The sequence below is a fragment of the Misgurnus anguillicaudatus genome, chromosome 16, assembly GCF_027580225.2.
Source record: "Misgurnus anguillicaudatus chromosome 16, ASM2758022v2, whole genome shotgun sequence".
Classification (NCBI taxonomy): domain Eukaryota; kingdom Metazoa; phylum Chordata; class Actinopteri; order Cypriniformes; family Cobitidae; genus Misgurnus; species Misgurnus anguillicaudatus.
Genome location: NC_073352.2, coordinates 18594763 through 18620603, shown reverse-complemented (window position 1 = coordinate 18620603; position 25841 = coordinate 18594763). Strand labels below are relative to the sequence as shown.

The 25841-nt window shown below is 36.6% G+C and overlaps 1 protein-coding gene across 2 annotated transcripts in view; it reads left to right on the top strand.

Annotated features, from left to right (window-relative positions):
- xpnpep2 (X-prolyl aminopeptidase (aminopeptidase P) 2, membrane-bound) overlaps positions 1-25841 on the top strand; it is an 86942-nt gene that overhangs the window by 56815 nt on the left and 4286 nt on the right. Inside the window, exons 1-16 of one of the 2 annotated variants that reach the window (XM_055178387.2) lie at positions 15314-15474; positions 15974-16041; positions 16323-16433; positions 16596-16659; positions 18935-19039; positions 19194-19280; positions 19427-19570; positions 19821-19922; positions 20015-20096; positions 22287-22488; positions 23722-23811; positions 24263-24372; positions 24576-24653; positions 24792-24863; positions 24999-25059; positions 25165-25234. In XM_055178387.2, coding sequence (XP_055034362.2) covers positions 15426-15474; positions 15974-16041; positions 16323-16433; positions 16596-16659; positions 18935-19039; positions 19194-19280; positions 19427-19570; positions 19821-19922; positions 20015-20096; positions 22287-22488; positions 23722-23811; positions 24263-24372; positions 24576-24653; positions 24792-24863; positions 24999-25059; positions 25165-25234 — 1495 coding nt within the window. In that variant the 5' untranslated portion in view covers positions 15314-15425. Of the gene's footprint in view, positions 1-15313; positions 15475-15973; positions 16042-16322; positions 16434-16595; positions 16660-18934; positions 19040-19193; positions 19281-19426; positions 19571-19820; positions 19923-20014; positions 20097-22286; positions 22489-23721; positions 23812-24262; positions 24373-24575; positions 24654-24791; positions 24864-24998; positions 25060-25164; positions 25235-25841 lie in introns of those variants that run through there. The other variant, XM_055178388.2, reaches the window with a different exon arrangement.

The following is a 25841-nucleotide window of genomic DNA, read 5'->3' as shown; positions in this document are numbered from 1 at the left end:
AAGAGCGAAAAACAGAACCAGGATGTTCCTTATGTCATGCCGCACGCATTGCTGTTTCTGTGTGGAGTCAAAAGAGTCTAACTCTGTGCCAGCGCATAACTACAGATGTGTTAAAAAATAAAGAGAATATATATAGTATATGTACAGGGGTTAAATTGGGATTTGTTTTGTGGGGATGCTTTGTTGGGAGGGAGGGTTCGAGGGGTAAAATGTTTAATCCTGATGACAGCAAAGCCACTGGTGTGTTTCAATGACATTTTGGACCTCTGATAGGATTTTATAAGTTTCCGTTTTAAAGCTGTGCCACATGTTGACCCAAACTTTAAAACCTGAACTTTAAATTATGCAAATCTATGAGTCTGACACCCTATATGCATTTGGTGCACATGTCATTATGCACAATTGATCAAACTTTGAAGGAAGTTATAAGACTTAACCTCCTTGACTAATTCTAGGCATAAGATAGGCTACCCAGACTCAATTAACAAGAAAAACAACATACTGATTCAGCAATATATCTTATAAACTAGCCATAGAGATTCCCTAAGCTGGTCAGCAGTTAGTTATAAAATACCTATAGTTAGGTCGTAATTAATCTGTATAATCAAAATACATTATTTTATTAAACTATACAATCAGTTGTATCCAGTTATCTGGTTAACATATTGTAATGAGATGAGTGAAATGGCTATACATACTTTAATACTTTGTTTCTAGTTTTCTCGACGTGGGCACCATTCTTACCTCTATCTCTCATCTCTACAGTATCCTGCGCGAATGCGCGTTCTTGAGGTTCTGAGTGAGACGCGGAGCTGCGTCTGAGCACATGGTGACAAAAACGATCAGTGCGTCGTTTAAATGAGCGGTAAAAACCCGGTTTTGTCGTGGGTTCCTTGCACGCACGAGTGTGAAGCTTATGAATGAAAGCACGTCAATAGGCTTGTTCGACTTCATGCGGCGCCGCAACAATCGACAGCCGGGTGAAGTCAAACTACCGCGAGAGTGATCCGCGAAATCAAACGGAGAAGTTTGCTTTTAATTCGCTCTCGCGGAATTTTGACGTCATCCGGCTGCCGGTTCTTGTGGCGCTGCATGAAGTCGAACAAGCCTATTCTCTTCTCATCTGTTCACACGCACCAGAGCAGCGCGTACACTGGCGCGGAGCAGAGCGAGACCTTAATGGATTTTAAACCCTGCATATGTATCCGAGTCCTGATCGGGAGGTAACGTCCGATTCCGATCGAGTCTGAAACCACGTGATCGGGGCCGATTTCCGATCACGTGATCGGATCGGGACATCCCTAGTTTAAACCCTAGCCGTTTCTCAATACCAAGTACGCCAAACTCGGACTTGTGTCCTTCGTAGTTCGAACTTGCAAGTTCAGACTCGGAAGAACGAACTTCTGCCGCGAAATGCATTCTGGGAAACTTGGCTGTCATAAGTCCACACAAGTCTCCTCTGATGCATCCTCGATAAAATGGGCGGATCAAGAACACATCCGGGGATTTTATGTGAACTTGGGCTTGATGCGAACTTTGAATTGGAACAGTACTTGGGCCGCGACTGATGACGTTTCACAAGTCCACAAGAACGCAAGTACAGACAAGAACGCATATTGAGAAACGGCTCCTGTCTGGGAAACCGCCCCTATATTACTAATCTGAATGTCAGGTGACCCTGTCTGTCAAAACCAAACTTAAGCCATTTTTTGTGATTTACTCTGTAATTTTTCCTACATAAAATCCTACATAATGTAACGAACATTCTGTAAAAATATTACCTTGATAAGGTTGCAATTAAAGTGAAATTACTGGTTGAAATCAAACTTTGATGCTCCTCATCTCATAAATAGATTAAGACTTTCGCCTGACTTTCACAGACAGGGTTATATTTAATACTATTAGGGCTGTCAAAAGATTAATCGCCATTAATACAAAATAAATGTTTGTTTTTGCATAATATATGTATGTGTGTACTGTGTGTAATTATTTTGTATATATATATATAAATACACACATGCATGTATGTATTTAAGAAACATTTACATGTAGCCTATATATGTATTTATATATATATATATATATATATATATATATATATATATATATATATATATATATATATATATATATATATATATATATATATATATATATATATATATAAAATTTTTTATATATATATATATATATATATATATATATATATATATATATATATATATATATATATATATATATATATATATATAAAATTTTATATATATATATATATATATATATATATATATATATATATATATATATATATATATATATATATATATACAGACCTAACATATATACATAAATAAAAAAAATTACATTTATGTATGTGTGTATTTATATTTTTAAAAAAAAACATTATCTAAACACAAACTTTTATTTTGTATGCAATTAATCGTGATTAATCTTTTGACAGCCCTAAACATTATCCATTATTAATTTATTACAGCATTACGTCATTATTACAGTGAATTATTTTAAACTAAAAACCATGTGTTGAGGCTAAAAACATTTATTTCCTCATTTTTTAATATGACGCTTTACATTTACACATATGGTAGTCATGTTTATCCAAAGCACCTTACAATTATTTTAAGTTATACTGGTATATTTTCCAATATGTGCATTCCCCGGAAATCAAACCTATAACCTTTGTGTTGCTAGTGCCATGCTCTCCCAATACTACAGTAATACACCTGGGGTTGCTTGTTTATAACCAGTTTTGACAGATCTGGAAGCAATCATGTGAAAATCTCTAAAAAAATAGGAAATTTATTCATGAATTGAATCCAGATGGAATATTTAAAAAAAGTAAAATCATTTGTCGTTTTTCAACTGCAAATGGCCCTACTGCATTACTGGCCCTTTCCTAATGCATTGCTGTAATTTCTATTTAACAACTTGCTTGTCTTGTGGTTAAAGGACTTAATAAAGGTTAAGAGTCAGTGCATGTTTGTCTAAGTTTAAATGTTTCACAGTGTAGCTTAAAACACACTGAGGCAGGAGATAAGACATGTGGCCCAAAATGTTCTTGTCAGTTCTTCTGGCCCAATAACAACATATAACCGCAATATAGTTTTCTCTTCATTCTGTGGTTAAATATCTATTTCATCAATGAACCGACTGCTGTCTGCTTTTTCATCACTCTTCTCAGATCACACTCTGTAATAGCATTTATGTCCAGCTGTTTCGATTTAGTCTATATATCGTTAGGAGGTTCTGAGGGACGTGCGATTTCAGCATAACAAAAGATTTGGCATCCTTTGTTTTCCTGACACACTTGTTTTAGTGTCTGGAAGGTTATTCAGAGTTTGTGTCATTGTGTTCTGTGGTGTCACCAAAAGCAACTCTTGACCCATAAATATTTAACAGAGGAGACTTTAATAGAAACTTTACTTTCACCTCTCCCTCCACGAAAGACCCTCGACTGGACTTTGTTTTCATCACCCCTCACCCTCTCTCTCTCTCACATAAATATTTATAAGGGAATGTAAGAAGGGAAGTTTTATTAGGGCATGTGTGATTTAATGTGAAGGACCAATGCACTTTTTCTACTACAAAGTAGTAAAGAACGAGGCAAGATGTGTCAGGACCAGTGTTGGTCAAGTTACTTGGAAATTGTAATTAGTTACTGATTACTGATTACTTCTCCAAGAAAGTAATCCTGTTACTTTATTGATTACTTATTTTAAAAAGTAATTAGTTACTTTACAAGTTACTTTACTAAGTTACTTTTCAAAAACATGATGCACGAACTGAATATGCTACAGTATAAAGCAACAGGGCCCGGTTGCCTAAAGCACCATAAGTGTAATTTTGCCTTAAGTTCAACCGTATGTTTCCCTTAAAAGTAAGGGTGGTGGAAAAAAACTTAAGTTTTTTCTGTTGCATCTCAATGGCAACAATAGTATTTTATAACAACAAACCTGGGTCACTGTCGTGAAACATTTAACGATTACCCTTACCTAAGAGAACCAGTTAAGGGAATTTATATGCAACATCCTTAAATTATTCTCTTACAGTAGGTAAGGGGAATTTACCCCTTAAGTGTCATACTTAAAGGAAAAACTTGAGGTGCTTTATGCAACCGGGACAAGACCTTTCAGCCTAATTCTATTCTTTCTGCATATTCCATCATCTTAAATTAAAATCAAATGAAACATTCTCTGTTTTAACCTCTCGATGCGCACTAATACGTGTGCGTGATGACGTCGTTTTTTTAACGCTGCTAACTATATCTATATAGCCTACTATCTACAAACATGAATAATATTAACATTACTATACATCGTTTAAAAGGTCTACGGGTTTAGCATCAGTGTATGGTCTCTGTTTTGAGATACAGGTGCTCTAGCATGATAAATGTAGTATTTTGTGACAGAAGTCCAGATGACAACATGCAAAATATAAACGGGACTTCTTACTTTGGTGTTAATATAACGATCGCGAGTCGAATCCAGTCTGTTTCAGATGTGTGAATAACCCATGAAAACAGTCCAATAGAATTCATCAAATTATCATTTTTGTCCACAAATGCATATAATCCATGAAATATAGATATATAGTCGTAGTTCTTTACATCAGATTTCGCGTGAACGTGTATGAGATGGAGCCGCAGTGGTCATGTCAGCTGGGGGTTCAGGGGTTTTTTTTCCAGAAAGTTTCACATTCCTGTGCCGGCTTGCTAGGTGTTTGCTCAGATTTCAGGTGGAATTTTTCGCTGTAGATAAAGGTTTTATTCCCACGCAGAGTGTACAGCGGACGCTGATGTTTTTGGCACCTTTAACTGGGTTAAACTCGGTACTTCCAAGCATTAAATGCTGCATAGTCTTGTTCTCTTCCGCACTCCATGTTGTCTCTTCATGTTCAACACTACACTGACTGACAGCACAACGCTCATACGTCATTGTCACTCGATTCGCGTCACGACACGAGACAGTCTCACAAAACAAAGTCAAGGTTATATAACGCAGTAACGCAGCCTGCTTATGGGGGAAGTAACAGTATTCTAATTACTGTTTTTGCAATTGTAATCCCTTACTTTACTCGTTACTTCTAATGCGTTACTGCCCATCACTGGTCAGGACAAAAAGGGCTCATTATGTCATCACATACAGTACAACAACATATCAACATTATCACTAAGCAGTTGATGTTGTTTGTTTTGACGTAGCAAATGTATTTGTATAAGTATATGCGTATGCATGTTTAATGTTCCCTCCTATATGAGGTGTGTATGGTACAAACATTCAACTTTTAAGAATTGTTTTATTACAAAATTATTTGATAAAAAGCAAGCATGTATATCATGAGCCTCTTTCACATAGTAATTTACTATGAATTTACCAACATGAATTTACCAGTAAATACAAAAATGTGCTGTTCACCCATGCAGTTTTGTTCACACATAGCGCTTACCGGTAAATTACTGGTAATCTTACAACCTCTCTTACTGGTAAATTGGCACTGATTTACCAGAAAGGTTCTGTTCACACATGACCTGTTAACTGCAATTTACAAGTAAATTACCAGTAAAGACTGTATATGTGAAAGGGACTAATGTCTGCATTTTTATCTGGTATTAAGATCCTCTCTTGCTCTCCAAAAACAACTATGAAACACGAATATAAAGTTTTAATACATCTTTAATAATATGTTTGAACAACACAAAGACATCAACTTCTCAAAGTTGGACATCACTTTTGGCCTGGACAGTGTATGAAGAGCTTGGATGCAAAAGCTGCTAAATGGCACCTCTGTCAAAATTGGGATAATGGTCTTGACCGATGCACTCGGCACTTACCTGTATATGTTCACCAAATACTTTCACTTCAAATCTGCTTAATCCCAGACTCAGGCCATTCAGAAATACTGGTTTGTAGGCCCAATCCAGTTTTACCAAAGTGCACGAAAAAAGAATTGGATGAACTGTGGCGCACATACTGGTTTGTATATATTAGACACAATTTTATAACCTTTTACCTTAATTCAGACAGGACTATAAAAATTGACTGTTATAAAGTGGAGATTTTGGCACTCTGAGGGTTTTGCAGTAAAAAAATAAGGCCTTTCAATTACTAACAACCTTTTCATTGCCGTTAAAGTGACATTTTATTGCCATTTACAAAAATGTCAGATGCACAGGGTTTTGCATTTGAGCGTTTCATATATACTTTTGGATATACTTTACTAAGCACTTTAAGTTTCATTTTTGTTTATCCTGAAGAATAATAAAACTTATGAATCTTACCTTTACATATATTTTTCATTTTCTAGCCCCAGTCTTTCCTATAAATTTAGAAAGATAGCAATCTACATTTGTTTGAAGAGAATATAGCCCCCATATCCCCCACCCCATTTTAAGCAGCACTGAGCTCATATCTCTCTGTTATTCAAAACTAGAACAATTCTGCATACCTTCATTAATTCTGAAAAGTAGACGCACAGTGGGGTCTCTTCCTCCAGCGCAAGCGGCATGGGGTACATTTGAGTAAGTGTGAAGACCGTGTGTGAGACGGTGTGTGTGTGTGTATTAATACAGCTTTACTCCCGCACCCCGTAGACCACCCGCTGATTATGTAAAACTCCTCCGCCTCCGAGTGTCTAAGCACAGCCGAGAGGGAAGTTCAACATCCATCTCGCCTGACCCTGTCTGACCTCCCTAATCCCGCCATTTCTCAGGTTCTGATTACACAGATCAGGGACCAGCATCGGTATCGAACACCAAGCCCAATCATCAGTCACTTCAGCTGGCATCTGACTGCTCCCATGGCCTGCTGGAACCTCTCCACACCCATCCCCAACCTTTCTTCTTCTCATAAGCCTCTGTGTAAAAGATTCACTTTAAAGTCTCACATCTAGACCCTCAACTCACTGAGGTTATCTCACTTATTCAGCCAATGGACAGGAATATCAGTTAGATTAATGGAGGTCTCTCATGACAGAATACATGTAGCCTTTGCTTAATTGATTTTTTAATATGTCCGTTAAATTTTAATGTCTATGGATTGTATTACTGTATGTGTGGATGCGTATATTCTGTTGTATGATTTGATCACACTCTGATTATCATTTCAAACATGCATTAAGGTTTCTGATCTGTTGCATGTGTTGATTTCATGTTGCTTGCTTCTTTTAGCACAGACTGTGGAGCCTGAGAATAATGATTTCATATTTGATTTTCAGTTTTAAACCTTAAATTGTACATTACAAACACAGTTGCAGTGGAGGAATGTTTTATTTCTTCAAGATGTTGTTCTGTGACCGTAATGGATCGTGCATTTTTTTCAAGGGGGTGTTATTTTTGAATCCACAAAAACAGTGGGGGAGAATGGGGCAAAACCATACACGTTATGTTTTTTGCTTTATTATTTAAAAAAAATATTTTTATACAAACACATACATCTTAACAAATGAACCTTTACACTTTAAAAAAACACGCAGCATGAAGTTTTAAGGAATGGCTGAAATTCCACAAGGGGGCGTATTTGTTCCTCAGATGTTGCACAATAAACGTGACATCCGAATATATTCATTATAAATCGTTAGTGAACTAATTGTATACACTATTTATATCGTAATTCGGTCAGAAACGTCAAGATTGTAAGATGAACAAATCGTTTTGGATTAAAATGCTTGGATATTCCATTTCCTTGGACTTTTGGGGATTTATTAACAATTTGTTTTGGACAATTTCACCGAAGTGGATAAAGGGAAGATTTTGAAGATAAGTAAATATCCTAAATCGGCGCTGCCCGGGTCAGGTAACTAAAAACTAGATTAAAGTTTTATGACTGCTAAAAATCATATTATGCTTTGTGTGTGCGCTTAATGGAATCCCAAAAGTCTAAGCTTTTCAACGATGTGCCGCATGACCGTATATTTTGAAGATTTAATGCTTCAAAGTTACAATGACGTTTATGCAGCCTCACGTGCAAGGGAAGGGGTGTACCGTGTACGGCACAGTGTTCCTTATCAGGTTAAGCAACTTTGTTTAGCAAATTAATTAATTTTAAGTTTTGACCTGTGACAAGTTGATTTAACTTATAAAAACAAGTTAAAATTGTTTAACTTAATTTGTTAAGTTAAATTAACATAAAAATATATGGTGATTTGACAAAAATGCTGTTTTTTTAACAGTGTACATATGGATGGATATTTTTTAAAAGGGGTATATCAATTATTTCCCCTGATATTGTATTTGATATTGGTGACTTAAACACCCAAATCAGAAATCAAAAAAAAAAAATTGATATTGAAATGTACTTTCATGTGTGCACACGAAAGCTTTTACTTCCGCGGCCAGCATATGTTTACACTTGTTTCCAATGCAAGCACAGCGTTTTTCCACGCTGAAAGCCAGAATATTCTACTTTGGGTGAAAAGCTCAGCTTGTCAATGTCAGTTCTCACACGGTCGTCCAATCACAGTGGAGGAAGGGCGGGACAAATATCACAACAATCAACTGGCACATCGTACGACGACTGATAAACAAAGCAGAAGTGCACAGCAACCAAAGCGCTCAGCTGAAGAAAGCTGGCAGTCGGCGTCCGCCAGGCATTTTCAGCCACGTTTAAAAGTTTCGATTTGCACGGCCCCTAAGAAAAAAAGATCAAATACACAGATTGATTGCCCCTGTGTAACTATGCAAAAGTAAAATAGCATGTAAATTTGTGCATCTGTCCCCCCACATTTTTTTGTATTATTTAATGATTATTTTTGACCAGCATGACCTTCTGAGATAGCTTCTGTATATGCACAAAAAATTATTTTATTTATATATTTGGTCTCAAAGGTTTAATCAGAGGTGTACGAAACCCTAAAAGATAAACGCTTACTTTAAAAACGTTCCAAACTTCACAAACCCTGATTTAATCTGATACAATTAGCAAATTTCTATTCAGAAAGAGAAGTTTTCTGTCTGTCCATGCCAAAAACACAAGAGTAATTGATCTAATCTAAAGGGAAATTGTTATAGTTTCCAACTTTGGGACCTAAAAATGTCAGTGTTGACAGAAAGTGTTTTGACTCCGTTTCCTCTGGTCTGAGATTGATGTACACATTGCATTACGTGACCCAGCACACAGTCTTCTTCATGCGTTTTCTTTTAAAGGATTTCCTCCTGACACTTCTCATTGTTTCTATCAGTATTTTTTTCCATCTCACTTTTTCTTCCGCTCTGTTTCTCCCCTTCCCATTAGACTCCACACACCATATTTCAAGTAAACATATGTGCTGTGTGTCCTTGGTCTCCTGTTGACTATACTGTTGATATCTATGATTTACATACTAGCATCACATCAAAGATAATGATTGACTGAACGGGCTTTACAGCGAGCAGGTGAGGGACACTGCCAACATCAAGCTAAACAGCGTGAAGAGCAAAAGGGCATCTCAAACAACAAACTTACAATTGTGCATAGTGAAAATGCCTATATAAAACCTGCAGTACGGTAATACTGTAAAGCATTGTGAGTGGTTAACCAAGATGTTGTTGCTAAGGTGTTCTGAAAGGATGCTACATGTTAGGCTGGTTGCTAGGATATTCTGGGTGGATGCTAGATGGGCCCATACTGTCCCTTCTTCAGTGGAGGTTAATGCGATTTGTGTAGCTTGTTTTATTTATGCATAGCAAAGTATAAAATCTTATTGCTTAGAAAATTAAAACCAAATCACTAAAAATCTCAGACAGCACATGCATGGAGTCGTCTGCAGTCTGTTTAAATCCAACTTTTTAAAAGTCTGTTAAAATCTAAATTTTTTACTTCTAAACTTACAAATGAGCAATAGTTTATATCACCACATAAGAGCAAGTTGTACACCTGTGTGGTTCCTGATACACACATCACATGGTTTACCTGAGTCACAGAAAATGTGCACAGAGGGAAAATGCTGTGTGTACAGCAATACTGTGGGCTGTTCTTAGAACTGATCTGAGATCAATGATCCATGTGAAAGGCCGTGCTGCGTTCTCCTGCTCTGTGTCAATGGAGGTATTGCTTGTGGCTCCTTGTGCTGCTCCACATTACCAGGGAACGGTTGCCAGGGCTACCATTTATTAATATCTATCTGTAACTTTGAGCACTGTGCTCATTTGAGCAAATAATGAAGACAGGCACTGGTTCCAGGAGAGGATTCTTTGGCATGTGAGGAGACAAATCTGCATATTTAATGTGAATAGCGCTTGATTGAGTCTGTTATGTCTACAAGCTTGTAAACAAACAGATTTTTGTAGTAGTACTAAAAAACTTCTTGTTCTCTATCTTTTTTGCATTTTAGATTATCTCCTACTTTTACTGCTTGGATAAATACGATCAGTCGTGTGTTTGTATACCTTAATTTATTTATACAGAGTTGTACTAAAACAGGCATGTTGTTCAATGAAATGTTAAAATATTCACGTGGAATCTATTGGTTATCTATGTCTATGGTTTAATATCATTTTAAATAACATTATATACAATGAGGTGTGTAAAATATTTACCCCTGTATTACAAAGTCAAGTTTATACCTAAAGCCTACAGTGAAAATTAATGGAACAAACCTGCCCCCTGCTGGTCAAAGTGTATGAGTGTTTTTATGTTTTGATTGTGTAAAAACAAGGTTGTGTTAATGTATGTTTTGTGTTTACTTTTTTGTAAATTTGAGTTGTAAAGTACTCAAGTATTTTTACTTTACTCAAGGAAATGTTTTTTTTTCAAGTATGTGTACTTTATCAGTGTTTTTTGTTGTCTTTTACCTTACTACATTCTGATGCATAATTTTATACTTTTTATTCAACTATTAAGTTAAATACATTAAAATCTAGTACTAACTAATGTATAATTTTATATTTACTTGAGTAAAATACTCAAGTACTAGATTTTTTATGTAACCTGTATTAAAAGATATTTATTGTGAAATGTAGTGGAATAAAAAGTTTGATATTATGCTTTAAAATGTATTAAAGTAAAAGAAAAACACAAATTTAACAACAAAACAACAGTAAACTCCGACATCTTTGTTTTTAAAAATCATTATTTGCTTCCCTATCATCATCATAAATTGTATAATTTCTTCTATGTCACACAAAATGAAATAAATATTAAGCTCCTTTTGACAGTGTAGTGCTCAAAGTTTTTCAAGTTTTTTAAAAGACATAAAATAAGCCCCTAACCCAACTGAAAAAAACCAGCTATGACCAGCAATGTTTATAAAAGTTTTGATCCATTTTGACTTTTGAATGTTGACTAGTGTACATTAACAAAGTGTAATAGTTTGTATAATATACCGCAGTATACTACAATTCTAGTTCACTATAGTTAAAACTAAAGTATATAGTATTTTTTAAGTGTTCCCCTGCTGGACAAAACAGCATACCAGCAAGACCAGTATATGTTGTGTTTTGGTGATGCGATGCTGGTGACCAGGGAAATGAAATTCATTCCACTCATAAATCTAAAAATAACTTTGTGAGATAAGCAGACTGATATTGACGTCATTACTCATTGATAATCTTCATGTGAAGATCTTCATTTGTGTTAAGATTTTAAACTGGTACTTCAACATTATAGATCCCAAAGCAGCATTGGTACATATAAGTCACATTAATAAAACACAACATCTATTTTTTCTATTTTTTTCATCTATGTGTGCTAGCTGTGCATTTTTAGGGAACGTAGGAATAAAAATGAAAGATGATTGTTTTACGTCTAAATAAATACTTCAAAGGAATTGTGGCCTCAGAAGACATTGAATATAATATCCCTACTGAAAAATCCAGCTAAGACCAGCATAAGTTGGTGAGCTGGTTTTAGCTGGTCTCCCAGCTTGGTATTAGCTGGTGTAGCTAGCTGGTCTAGCTGTGTTTTGGTCGGTTTTTAAGATGGTCTGGCTGTGTTTTAGTCACTTTTTAAGCTGGGAAGACCAGCTGACCCCCCAGCTTGACCAGCTTTGTCAGGCTTGGAGGACCAGCTTAATCCAGCTACTGCCACCTTAAACCAGCTAAAACCAGCTACCAGCGTATGCTGGTCTTATCTGGATTTTTCAATAGAGATCAGGGATGGGACGATTACCGGTTTCACGATTAACCACAATAAAATTGTCCTGACGGTTAGTATTGGCGTTTAAATTTTAATTATCATTACAACCGTGTTTGATGACTGTGATTTTGAAAACTCGCGGTAAGTCCTGTTCAGCCAGAATCAGTTTGACGCAGGCGTGCACATGCAACATAGTTTTTACACAAAAAGACATTTAAGGGATAATGTATTGTATTCATTCACTGTAAACTTATTAGACAGATTTATTTATTTTTTACCACAGAAATCATTTCAGGGACATGAAATATTAAATTGTGATTTTCAAAAATAAAACTTTTTAAAAATGTTTTCAGTGTGTGTATCAGTTTTTTTTAACATTTCCATCAAATTTTAACAAAAGCATGATAATATTGATAACCTGGATAACTTTGGTCACTATCATGATATGAAAATTTCATACCGTCCCATCCCTAGTTGCAGGAATGGACTTTGAATATCATCTTGGATTTATGATGTTTCCGGTCAATAAAAAATATTATTTTATGGCCAAAGATGGATAACAAGTCTTTAAAATATCTGCTTTTATGTTCAAATGAATATATATTAACATATGAAGAGCCACTAAACGCCATCTCTGTCAACATGAGATAATGATATTAAAGGAAAACACCACCGTTTTTCAATATTTTACTATGTTCTTACCTGAACTTAGATAAATTAATACATACCTATCCTTTTTAATGTGTACACTTTTAATCCTAATACAGCACTTCTTGAATGTGTTAGCATTTAGCCTAGCCCCATTCATTCCTATGGCTCCAAACAAAAGTTTTATTTTGTGCCACCATACTTACTCGTGTTAACTACTCATGTAACAGTCTTTAAATAGGGAAAACATGGAAGCGTTTAGTGGCTTCTAAATTCATCCCTGTTTGGATCCTAAGGAATGAATGGGGCTAGGCTGAATGCTAACACATTCACGACACACTGTACAAAGATTAAAAGTGCACGCATTGAAAAAAGATAGGTGTGTATTTATCAGTCTAAGTTAAGGTAAGAACATAATAAAATATTGAAAAACGGTGGTGTTTTCCTTTAACCAAAGGCTCTTGGCACGGATTACATGTTCATCAAATACTTTCACTTTAAATCCGCTTAATCCCAGCCTCAGGCTTTTCAGGATTTCCGATTTGTTGACAGAATCTGTCAAATGGCACGTCGGTAATTGGACCTGCAATACAATGGGAATGTGTCACATGGTTTACAGCGCACCCTAATGTGTGGTTCAGTTTCGTCATTTTTACATTCAGACTTTCATCATTTGCAATGTTTCTAGTTGCATCTTGTCCAAAGAAGTGGATTTTTTTTAAAAGTGGAGGTTTTTGCCGAAAAGCTTGCATGCATTTAGGGGGTGGCTAAAGTGACATTTGGAAAATAAGTAATTTTCATTGCCATTAAAGGACAAGTTCGGTGTTTTGCACTTGAAGCCCTGTTTTCAGATTGTTTGTGATGAGGTGGGCGGTTTTGACTGGGGTTTGGACATGTGGTGCTGGCCCGAGAGTTTTGGGGTGTTTGTTTCACCTCTCACCTCTATAATGGGTGCATAGGTGCACTGGAACAATCCTTTCTAAAATGCATTAAACTTTCGTTTACAAAGACGTAAAACTCACCGAGTGGTCAGGGGTGTTCACTGATATGCTCACACAAAAATCGTTGAAAAAAAGATGCTTTCCAAGCGGTTTTATCGTAGTTTTTGTCCAACTCCCTTGACTTGTATTAGATGTGCTGTGAGGTACGGTGTTACTCCGCCTCCGGGAACGTTATTTGTATTCTTGCAATTGGCAAAGGTGGATTATCGCCACCAACTGGGCTGGAGTGTCTATTATTCAAGCTCTCAACGGAAGAATATACGGGTGTGAGGCGTTTGGAAAAATAGGTCCACATATTTACAACAAATGCTAAAACACCGGTTGGAAAACATCTTTTTCAGCGATTTTTGTGTGAGCATATCAGTGAACACCCCTGACCACTCGGTGAGTTTCACGTCTTTGTAAACGAAAGTTTAATGCATTTTAGGAAGGATTGTTCCAGTGCACCTATGCAGCCATTGTAGAGGTGGGAGGTGAAACAACAAACACTCGAAAATTCTCGGGCCAGCATCATATGTCCAAATTTAAGTCAAAACTGTTTTATTTCATCATAAACAATCTGAAAACAGGGCTTTAAGTGTAAAATAAGTGTAAAAAAGTGTTTGAGTGTAAAACTTGTCCTTTAAAGTGAAACTAGTGAAAATTAACATTAAAAATAACAACCTGATAGACGCACTTAGATGGTTTTGCATCTGAACTCCTCATATGGATTTGAAACAGAAGAGTAAAGATTCACTGAATTTTCATTTTTGCCTTTCAGCGGATTGAATGCAGAGATATTGATTTAGTAATTTGATCATCATCATCTTTCTATATCTCAGCAATGAGGAATTTGCCTTCTAGTCTTCACATGGCTGTTGCTATGCAGTAATGAGACTGGTGGCAGAGGAGCATCTATTCACTATGAATGAATCTGACTGTAGCACAGCAATTATCTCTGTCTAGACAATCAATCTCATAGAAGCAAAATGCAGTTTATAGAAATTATACATTTTTTATTACAGACAAAAGTATTTTCTTTCAATCAAATTTGGTCAGGCTAGACTTGAGAACACACAGTACATCCAACAATATTTTAAAATATAAACAACAATGTCATTCTAGCCTTAAAAAGCTCTTTTCTTTTGTAAAACACAATGTTGTCAACAAACCTGGTGCAATGCTATTTAACGCATAATATTAACTATTGCAAATAATTGCCGTTTGAGAGCCTTGGTAAACAGTGCATCTATTTTGTAGTGTGTACATGTTAGTACAGGATGTCAGAAATGCTTGATCATTCTTGAAAAAAAATCCTCATCGACTCATTCAAGTGCTGAAAAGCAGAGACATTTTGTTAGCTCAGGGTGATTTGGCAGTAATATATAGTACAGTAGTGTGGTTTATGAATGTGTCAGTCTATGTAATGTAACAGGAGACAGTGGCTATAATTTACTACAGGGTATGTGACCTGCAGCTGCTTCGCTGTGCCTGGCTAAGTGCACTATGCGTTTAAACAAGGACAGCAATCTTTTATTACAGGGGTAAAGATTGGAACCGTAGCCAAAGTTCCTCCCCGTCGGTTATTGCACATGATCCTGATCAGAATCTAAGTCATGATAGTGCATGTTATTTCAGAAACACGCACACACATACATACTTACAAGAAAGAGACACCCATGCCCCGCTGTCACACTCCGTGTGTGGATTTGCTTGGAGCAGATGGTCTAAAATGAGTTCCTCAGGCTGGAAACTGACTGTGTGCCTTGTGGTTCTTGGAGGTAAAAATGAAGAAAAGTCTTGTGTGCTAAATTTTTTTTTTTTTTAGACGCCGAGTTGTGACTATGCAAAACCACATGCTGTATGGCTGAAGTTTTTCTTTTTTATTAAGGAAATATTTGTATTCACCATCTGTTGTGTTGTGTGTTGGTTTATTAAAGGTAATGTAATTTGCATGCCATTAGCCTGAAAGTGAATTTGGCAGCAAAATAATTCATCGCTGTTCATTTATTCACTTGATGCATTATTTATTTACTCACTGTTAATTATTTACAAAACAATGTTGTTTTATGTACACAGTAATATGATGATATTCGCAGCTTGTTCAAGTATTCTTATGCATGTTTTTTTACAGTTATACAACATGGAAAGTTTTAAACACATGACAGTCTCATCTTGACTTATTAAAACTTAAGTTTAGCCAAGAATGTTCACCTTTGATCATCAAATGTGCTGACAGTGAGTTAAAACAGTTTTTGTCCTGTATTTGTTTTATCATAGTGAGCATTCATGCTGTGTGGGCTGAAGATGGGCCGGGCAGCGAGAGGAACTGTTCTTCAATTCCTCCGGTACTCTGTTCTGCAGGCACCATCGCTGTGTTTTTCTTTTGTTTTTGTTATCAGCCACCCACTGCTAGAAACTAATAATGCTGTCTTCAGCACACATGTCCAGCTATTGTCTCTTCTGATAAGAGATCAGTATTTAGGCCACGCTCAACATGTTGTAAACATTTTGCTTTCTTATTCTGCTGCACTTTACATCAAAAGTTGAATTATAAAGTCGTTTTATATCAAATGTTTAGATAGACAGGGTCTGTGTGTGTTTAAATGATTAATTTGTGTTGTTGCAGTATCTGCCACCAACCGTTGTAGACACAACACTCAGACTTCAGAAACTCAGAGCATCCATGAGGCCCTTAAATATCTCTGCCTACATCATCCCAGCGACAGATGCTCATCTGGTAAAAAAATCCTCTCTTCCTATCTTCTCATATCTTCACTCCATCACGTCTCATCTTGTAATCTATCCTCACGTTCCATTTGTTCTCCTCTCTTCTCTGCCAATCACTTCCTTTCTCTGTAATTAACATACTGGTAGTGATTTACTGTGATTTTATTGGCAGAGTGAGTATATTGCTCCCAGAGATGCAAGGTTGGCCTGGATGTCTGGTTTCACTGGCTCTGCAGGTATGTCTAACAGCCAACTGATCCGAGTGTTACTGTGCATAATATAACTGTAGGGAAGAGCGGGGCACAACACTTTTTGACTTTGGCTCTATCATTAAAAAAAATATTTAAGTTAGATTAATCATTTTTACACAATCAACACACACATCGCTGCTACAAATTAACATTTAAAGTTTGTTTGTGGGACCTACCATTATCGGAGTGCAAACATTACAACTTACCCCATAGGTGAGGTTATTTGTAACAAACAGAGGGTTTGTTGTAACACCTGCTAGAAAAATTTGTTTAAACACAAATAATTCATAAAATTGTGTCTATATACTGTACTAAAGGTGGATATTGTTTATATATCTGCCTCTAATAGATAGATATCCACACTTTCATCCCCAGTGTTGGGGGTAACGTATTACAAGAAATGTGCATTACTTTTCTGAAGTAACGAGTAAAGTAACGCATTACTTTTTAAATGTACACCTTAATATTTGAGTTACTTTTTTAGTTTAATTAATTTGATTAAAAAAATGTACTGAATTTAACTGAACGTGCACTCTAAAAATGGCCGGGGTTATATTTGACCCATAATGGGTAAATACTGGACAGAACACGTGCTGGGTTAAAAATTACCCAATGTTGGGTTGTTGTTATGCAATCATGGGGTATAATAACCCAGCGGTTGAGTTAAAATAACCCAACATTGGGTCAATTTTTAACCCAGCATGTGTTCTGTCCAATATTTACCCATTATGTGTCAAAAATAACCCAGCCATTTTTAGAGTGTAGTCACTTTATGCGTACACGCCTGTGTGGGAACAGTTTGAGTCAGAAACTGAGATGGCAGGCCAGAGCTCAACATTTTTGTGATGAATATGCAATTTCTGAATGCAGAACTTTTCAGTCATAAAAACACCTGCAAGGCCTGAAAGAGATCAAGCCTCAGCCAAGAAAAAGTAACACAAAAGTAACTAAGTAACACAATTAGTTACTTTTTTGAGATTAACTTAATATTGTAATGCATTACTTTTAAAAGTAACTTTCCCCAACACTGTTCATCCCTCCATGATCCTTCATCTAACCATCTTTGTTTTATGCATAAATGCATATACACATAGATTTTTTTAAAGAGCTGCACAATTAAAACAAAAAAATTATAATTGTGAGTTATTTCCCCTGATATTACATTAACAGTTATCATTTTGAATAGTAATATTTACATTGTTTTTATTTTATTATTATTGTGAACTGGAGGCTTAGTTGTAACACTGTGTGACAAACTAACCCCACTAAAAATGTTTTCAATCCCAGCTATCAGTTACTAGGAGTTGCTGACATGTTTCAAAATGGTGTTATGTTGTAGGTAACAAGTCAGTGATTAAAATAATATAAGGAAATCGAAAAAAAATAACATAAGACAATTTCACAGGAGATCATCTTCTGACAGCAATAGAAAAACACCAAAAGCACAGACGGCCCTGTAGAAATATGTAAAGTGGCTGCGTTACAATTAACCCCACGTTAGTTTGTGCCCCGCTCACCCCTACTTATTACATGGCTTGCTGAAATGCTCATATGCTGCAAATCATTTTGATAGGTACAGTTTAATATTATAAAAAATTTTTTAAATGTATATGACAATATATTTACAAATTATGAAACCAAATAGTGTGTTCGTGACATTTGAACGCCGTGTCTTATCTCAAAACGGAAAGTAAACGTGTTTTCCTCGCAGAAGGTCTATATTCGTTAAAAATTTGCAAATAAAATATTTCAAATCAAAATTTTAGGTTCCTTACCCTACTTATGAGGTAAATAACCGTGTAATAACCGGGATAATGCACAGGCTGCCTATACATTATCCCTTACATAACATCCCCTTCAGAAAAAATCCTCCAATTATAGTCCCGAGCTGTAAATGGGTCAGTTACAAAAAGTTCCTACCATTTAGTTGCAGGTATACAACTGGAACCAATATGTACACTCTTGGAAATAAAGGTACAGACATTGTCGCTGGGACAGTACCCTTTCAAAAAGGTACACCTTTGTACCCAAAGAGTGCATATTAGTACTTCAAAGATACATATTGTTAGTTCAAAGATACATATTTGTACCTAAATGGTATATTTTAGGACCTTTTTTAAAGGGTACTGCTCCAGTGACAACTAGGACTGCTTTGACAATTTTTTCTGACAGTGTATCTGTATCTCAGTCACATTATGCTTACCACATTCAGAAATGGCTCACTCTTGTAACTAATGATGCTCTTTGTTTCTTAAATAAGGCACAGCAGTTATTACTCAAAACAAGGCAGTTTTGTGGACCGACAGCCGCTATTGGATTCAGGCTGAAAGACAAATGGACTGTAACTGGGAGCTTGAGAAAGATGGTGAGACATCAAACAACATAATGGCGAAAATGGCTGATTCTGAGAAATAATTTAAAACTGTTTAAAGTTAAACATGCATGTGTATAATAATGTATAATCCTCCTAACCTGGCATCCATACTAATTGTTATGTAATTTTTAACACTTTCTTCTAGTCGCCATTCGCAGTATTAGCAATTGGTTGATCAGTGAAATTGCTGAAGGAGATCAAATTGGCATTGACCCATTCCTCTTCTCTGTTGGTAAGCATAGCCAATGAAATATTTTATAAATCATTTTAAAAGTGCGTCTTTTTGTTTCAATGTTGAAGAACTGTACTGTAAGTTAGCCATGTACTGGATTATTTTCCACTAAAAAATGTCAAACGAGTGTGTGTTTTTCTCTTCAGACACATATAAAAGCTACAACACCAACCTGGCACCAGCGGACCGGATATTGAAGTCTATCCCTGATAACCTGGTCGATAAAATCTGGACAGACCGGCCTCCGTTGCCTTCTGACAAGCCCATACGATTGCCTGACAGTGTCATTGGTATGTTCATTGCTTATCAGCATTGTTAAACCGATAAGTGGCAATAAATCGGACAGAGCACTGTAGGATGAGAACAAACAGAGCAATAAAAGTAATATTTAATCTTTAAAGACCATATATAACTATTAATAACCATAATGAGAGTAGGGATGATCTAACTCCAAAGGTCTGGTATAACTCTTATTTTAGAGTGAATGAAGCTTTATTAAAATATAATAGGGATGATGAGTATGTATGTGTGTTTGTTTAGAGAGAACATGGCAGATGAAGGTTGATGATATACGCGCCCAAATGAGCCTTAATCCATACAAGCCCACAGCAGTGCTCCTGTCTGCGCTGGACGAGACCGCATGTATGAGCCTCACAGTACAAAACACATCATGCAGAGATTTTTACAGAATTTTTGGCAGGTCAAAGTATTTGAGCTTGTGCATTTGTTTTTAGGGCTGTTTAATCTGCGAGGCAACGACATCCCTTACCATCCCTTTTTCTACTCCTACACTCTAGTGTCAACGGATGAGATATGGCAAGTCTACATTTTTTAACAGTTTTTAGGTTTAACATTTCTCGCTACCACACCCACCTAACAGAACTAAAGGTCATCATTGAATGAAGCCTGTTTTAAATAATATTTAAAGGGAACATTTCACAAGACTTTTTTAAGATGTCAAATAAATCTTTGATGTCTTCAGAGTACGTATGTGAAGTTTCAGGTCAAATAATAATCTAGATAATTTATTATAACATGTTAAAATTGCCACTTTGTAGGTGTGAGCAAAAAATGCTGATTTGGGTGTGTCCTTTAAAATGCAAATGAGCTGATCTCTGCACTAAATGGCAGTGCCGTGGTTGGCCTTCTGACATCACAGGGGAGCCACATTTCAATGACCTATTTTTTCACAAGCTTGCACAAAATGGTTTACCAAAACTAAGTTAGTGGGTTGATCTTTTTCACATTTTCAAGGTTAGCGGAAGCACTGTGGACCCAATAGGCTTTATGCCCAGCTGCACTACTTCCTGAACTTCAGCCAGCTCCTTGTTACCTGTCTGCCATTATTGGACAAACTGATTAATCCAGGTGTGTCTGATTATTGTTGTTGTGACTACTGAGGTCAGGCACACCTGGATTAATCAGTTTGTCCAATAATGGCAGACAGAAAACAAGGAGCTGGCTGAAGTTCAGGAAGTAGTGCAGCTGGGCATAAAGCCTATTAAACATGGAACAAGTCAAATTTTCATGATATGTCCCCTTTAAAGGTGCAGTGTGTATTTTTTAGAAGGAAATTTTGACAGAAATGCAAAATAATATACAAAACTATATTATCAGTGGTGTATAAAGACCTTTCATAATGAACCGTTATGTGTTTATTACTTTAGAATGAGACGTTTTTATCTACTTACACCGAGGGTCCCCTTACATGGAAGTTTCCATTTTGGGCGGCCATGTTTCTACAGAAGCCCTTAAAGGACAAACTTTTTTTACTAAGTTGTCTCCGACAATGACATGTTTGTCCGGTGGCGGCTACTGTAGCTTCTCTATGTGTTTCAAAAGCGAGGGGTGAGCAGTGGACTGAGCCGTTGGTTGCAATTCACAACCTCAACACTAGATGCTGCAAAAATTTACACACTGCGCCTTTAATTATTCCTGTTTTGGGTAAATTGCTAATTACTTTAAAAAATATTTTTTTAATCTTTACATTTTGAAAACTGTTAAAGTAAACCTTGCCTGTGACATAGCCTAATGTTTCAGTAATCTTCAGGTCAATTTCTAATGCATTTCTAACTCATTTTAAAGCACATTTAACTCGCATTTAGATTTTAAATTTAATACAAACTTTAAAGTAATCCTTCAAGCCCAGATTAGTCTGAACGCACAGCCTTTCAAAGTATAGTTTATTTGACCTGTACGCAATGGCGGACAACGACTTCTTTTTTTGAGAGCGCTCGTTGCGAAGTTTGTCACAGCATGTATGTAGCCCATCATGTTTGTGGTTCGTCATTTCAAAATCTCTGTTGGGTGCGTCAAGTGAACCTATGTGCATCACGTGTTTTGTAAAAATAAATCCCTGCTGCAGACGCATCTAAAGGGTTTATGATAAAAAAGACACTCACATTTGCCAGATACTCTCATGATCATGTGTAATCAGAGTGTACTGTTAAGGGAGTGTCTTGCGTTTATTTTGTGAACGTGAGCGTCTCTTTTATCCTAAACGGTTTTGACGCGTGTGCACTTATTTTGACAAAACACGTGACGCAACAAACACACATTTTGAATTTGCGCCCCTCGAAGAGCAGTCACTGCTTGTACATGTACACAGTCGTTTGACGCATGCTACTGGAATTCCGGTGGTAGTCTTCTGATGACGAAAATTGCGTCTCGTGCACTGTACCCAGACCCTCGTGTACACATAAAAATTTACTAGATTTCGGCATTTCAGAGCAAAGTAATTTCATTAAAGTAATTACTTAGTAATGCATTACACCCAACGCAGAATATTTTATATATAACATATTACCTGTATGCATTTTGGGGACACTTACATCCAAAACAAGTTACAGTGCAGGAAGATTTTGCTGAAATACTTGCACAATAAAAATATCAGCAAGGTAAACAAAATATACCAAAAATGTGATTACTGAAATACTGCTACATTTGTTCTTCACGTTAAACCTGACGCTGTATTTCATGATTTATATTTCACTCTCATATTTCCAGGCTCATGGTGCACAATGAACGAATAACAGAAGAGTTAAAGGTATATCTAAATACATCATGCTACACAGCCAACTGTGTACAGCTGATCGAATACAGCTCGGTGCGCACATACCTGACCTCCTACCTAACAAGACCCAATGTGAGGGTGTGGGTGGGCACAGAGTATACCAACCAGGCACTGTATGAGCTAATCACACCTGAGGTAAGATACACATTATTGTACTGGTAAAATGCCTATGCAAGTTATGGATTTAACATGACAACGGATCAAACATGTTTTTGTGATTTATTGTTTTCTACGTCAAATCATGTGTAAAACATGTTTTTGTGAAAATATAACCTTGATATATTTAAAGGTGCAGTGTGTAATTTTAAGAAGGATCAGAAATACAAAATAATATACAAAATTATATTATCAGGGGTGTATGAAGACCTTTTTATAATGAACCGTTGTGTTTTTATTACCTAAGAATAAGATGTTTTTATCTACATACACCGAGGGTCCCATAGATATGTATAAAGGCTAGATGTCTCGCCCGCGCTGCTGGCCAGTTAAGTGGAGCGTCCGCATTTGGGGGCCATCTTGCCACGGGGCTCTCGCTCGCTCGTAGCATTGCGTTTGGTGGAGCATGTACTTTTAAATGACCATAACTTGCTAAATTTTCCACCGATTCTCAAACGGTTTGGTTTGTTATAAACATCAGAGATGTACCTATGACACTGCATACTTAATTAATAATTTTTATGAATCATGTTAAAGCATCCAGAAGTATAGCCACGTTAATAACGTTTGTAAGAAACCAAACTGTTTGAAAATCGGTACAAAATTGATCAAGTTATGGTCATTTAAAAGTACCTGCACCATTTAACACAATGCTACGAGTGAGCGAGCTGTCTGAGGTAAGATGGCCGCCAGATGATGACGTTAGAGACTCCGTCGTAAGACATCTAGCCTTTATACATATCTATGGAGGGTCCCCCTACGATGAAGTCGCCATTTTGTGCCGCCATTTTTCTACAGAAGCCCTTAATGGACAAACTTTGTTTACCCATCGATGTTTTTCCGGTGGCGGCTACCATAGCTTCTCTGTGCGTTTCAAAAGCGAGGGGTGAGCAGTGGACTGAGCCCGTTGGATGCAATTTTCAACCTCACCACTAGAAGCCGCTAAAATTTACACACTGCACCTTTAATACTGACTGAGTAAACTTGTGTCAGAGATTGAAATTAATGTGAAATTAATCTTTAATGCTTATGATCTCATAATTAGATTATGAGACTTTGGCCTGGATCAGAATTGTATTTTGATTATAAAAAATTGACCAAGAAAAATGTTTGGATTTATTTAAACCTGAAACTATGTTATACTCCTGCATGACAGTACATGTTTCATTTGCTCTGTATTTGACCCACATTAACAGCTCTTATCTTCTTAAGGATAAACTCCTGACCAGCACCTACTCTCCTGTACTGACCACGAAAGCAGTGAAGGACTCAACAGAGCAGCGTATTCTCAAAGAGGCTCATGTAAGTTGACATACAATGCAGTTTTCTCCATAAGTGGCTTTTGTGCAGTGGTCATAAACCTGATCGACGCCATTTATGAGTGTTTTGTTATCATAATTTCTATATTGAGGAGCTCATTTTTACCATAACACTGCCTCAGAAGAGCAGACAGACTCCAGTCCCTCCATTTAACTGTATGCAAACAAGCGTGCTGTATTTCTTCTTATCGAAATTGGGATTTCAATCTTTTAAATAAATAGCTTGCGTTCAGTTTTCTATTGATCTACTTTTCAGAATGGGTTTTTTAATCTACACTGTATTTGATAACGTGTAGTCGCAAATATGTTTAGTTTATATGGCCTAGAACCAGACCACGGTTGACTGCACTTGATTTAAACCCCCGTCTGGTCTCAAGTCAGTGGTTTTGCTCTTATCAGCTGTGACGGGTGAACATCCTCTCTGGCGTCCGCAGGTAAGGGACGCAGTCGCAGTCATGCAGCTCCTGATGTGGCTTGAGAAGAAGGTTCAAGAAGGATCAGAGACTGAGATTACAGCAGCGCAATTTGTCGATCAGTGTCGCAGGTAAAAGGGAGCCAAGTTGAACACGACATTATTGAAACCATGCAATTCTGTTCTTTTTAAACTTGTATAACAGGTTTATTATAGTTGTGACATGCAGAGTATGTTCCTGTATCAATACAGGATGTTATTTCAGGAACTTTTTATTGCAGTATTAGTTACACACAGTATTTGGTGTTAACAAAGACTACTGTATGTCTTGGCAGCAAGCAGAAGAATAGCAGAGGACCAAGTTTTGAGACCATTTCAGCAAGTGGACCTAATGCTGCTCTTGCCCACTACAGGTATTGAAATTATTTGTGTTTCTCTCCCACATTGCTAATGGTATTTTTTAAATTACTTTAAATCATTATTCAAATAGTCATGCTTTTAGTTCATTGCATATCCCAATTTATAATTTTCCCCTTCCCAATTTATTATAGCCCAACCAATGAAACCACACGAAAGCTGAAGGTTGATGAGATGTATCTTGTTGACTCTGGAGGACAGTATCTGTGAGTTTTCTTGTACTATTAGTATAGTAAATAGTATACAAGTATGCAGTATTTTGTGCTGAAAATAATGCATAATAAATACTATTCTGAGCTATTTTATCTACTGTAAAGCAGTAATGTAATTTTGTTTCACAGTGAAGGTACTACAGATATTACACGTACTGTGCACTGGGGTACACCCACTGAGTTTCAAAAGGTACTAGACAGCAGGAGGGAAATATGAATTGTACAGTGCACAGTAACATGCTTAAATTTAGACTACTCAAAAAACTATGTTTTTCCAAATGTTTTACTCTAAAAGGAGGCCTACACAAGGGTGCTCATGGGAAATATTGACATTTCAAGAACCATCTTTCCTGCTGGAACTAGAGGTGAGGAGATTAACGTTATTGATGCTACATTATTGAAAACCTTCTATAGATGTTGTAGTTTCTAACCCATAAACACCCCCCATTAACATACTAATATTATGCATTTAAAGCAAAATACGATTTTGTTAGAGTCTTTCAAGTAGTTCCTCTTTAAAACATACATTTTCCTAAATTTGGCCCTCATAGATGTATACCCACAAATTTCTGTGGCGGCCGGTGACTTCTTTTTTCGAGGGCGCTCAATGCGAAGTTCGTCACAACATGTATGTAGCCCATCATGTGTGTGGTTTGTAATTTCAAAATATGTGTTCTGCGCGTCGAGTAAACCTGTGTGCATCACGTGTCTTGTCAAAATAAGTGCCTGCTGCAGACGCGTCTAAAGGGTTTATGATAAAAGAGATACTCGCGTTTGCCAGATACTCGCATAATCTGATGCATAATCAGAGTTTACTGTTAAGGGAGTGTCTTGCGTGTATTTTGTGAACGTGAGCGTCTCTTTTATCATAAATGGTTTTGACGCGTGTGCAGCAGGCACATGGTACACATGACGCAACAAACACGTATTTTGAAAACATGAGGAACACACATGACACTCCGAAAACATATT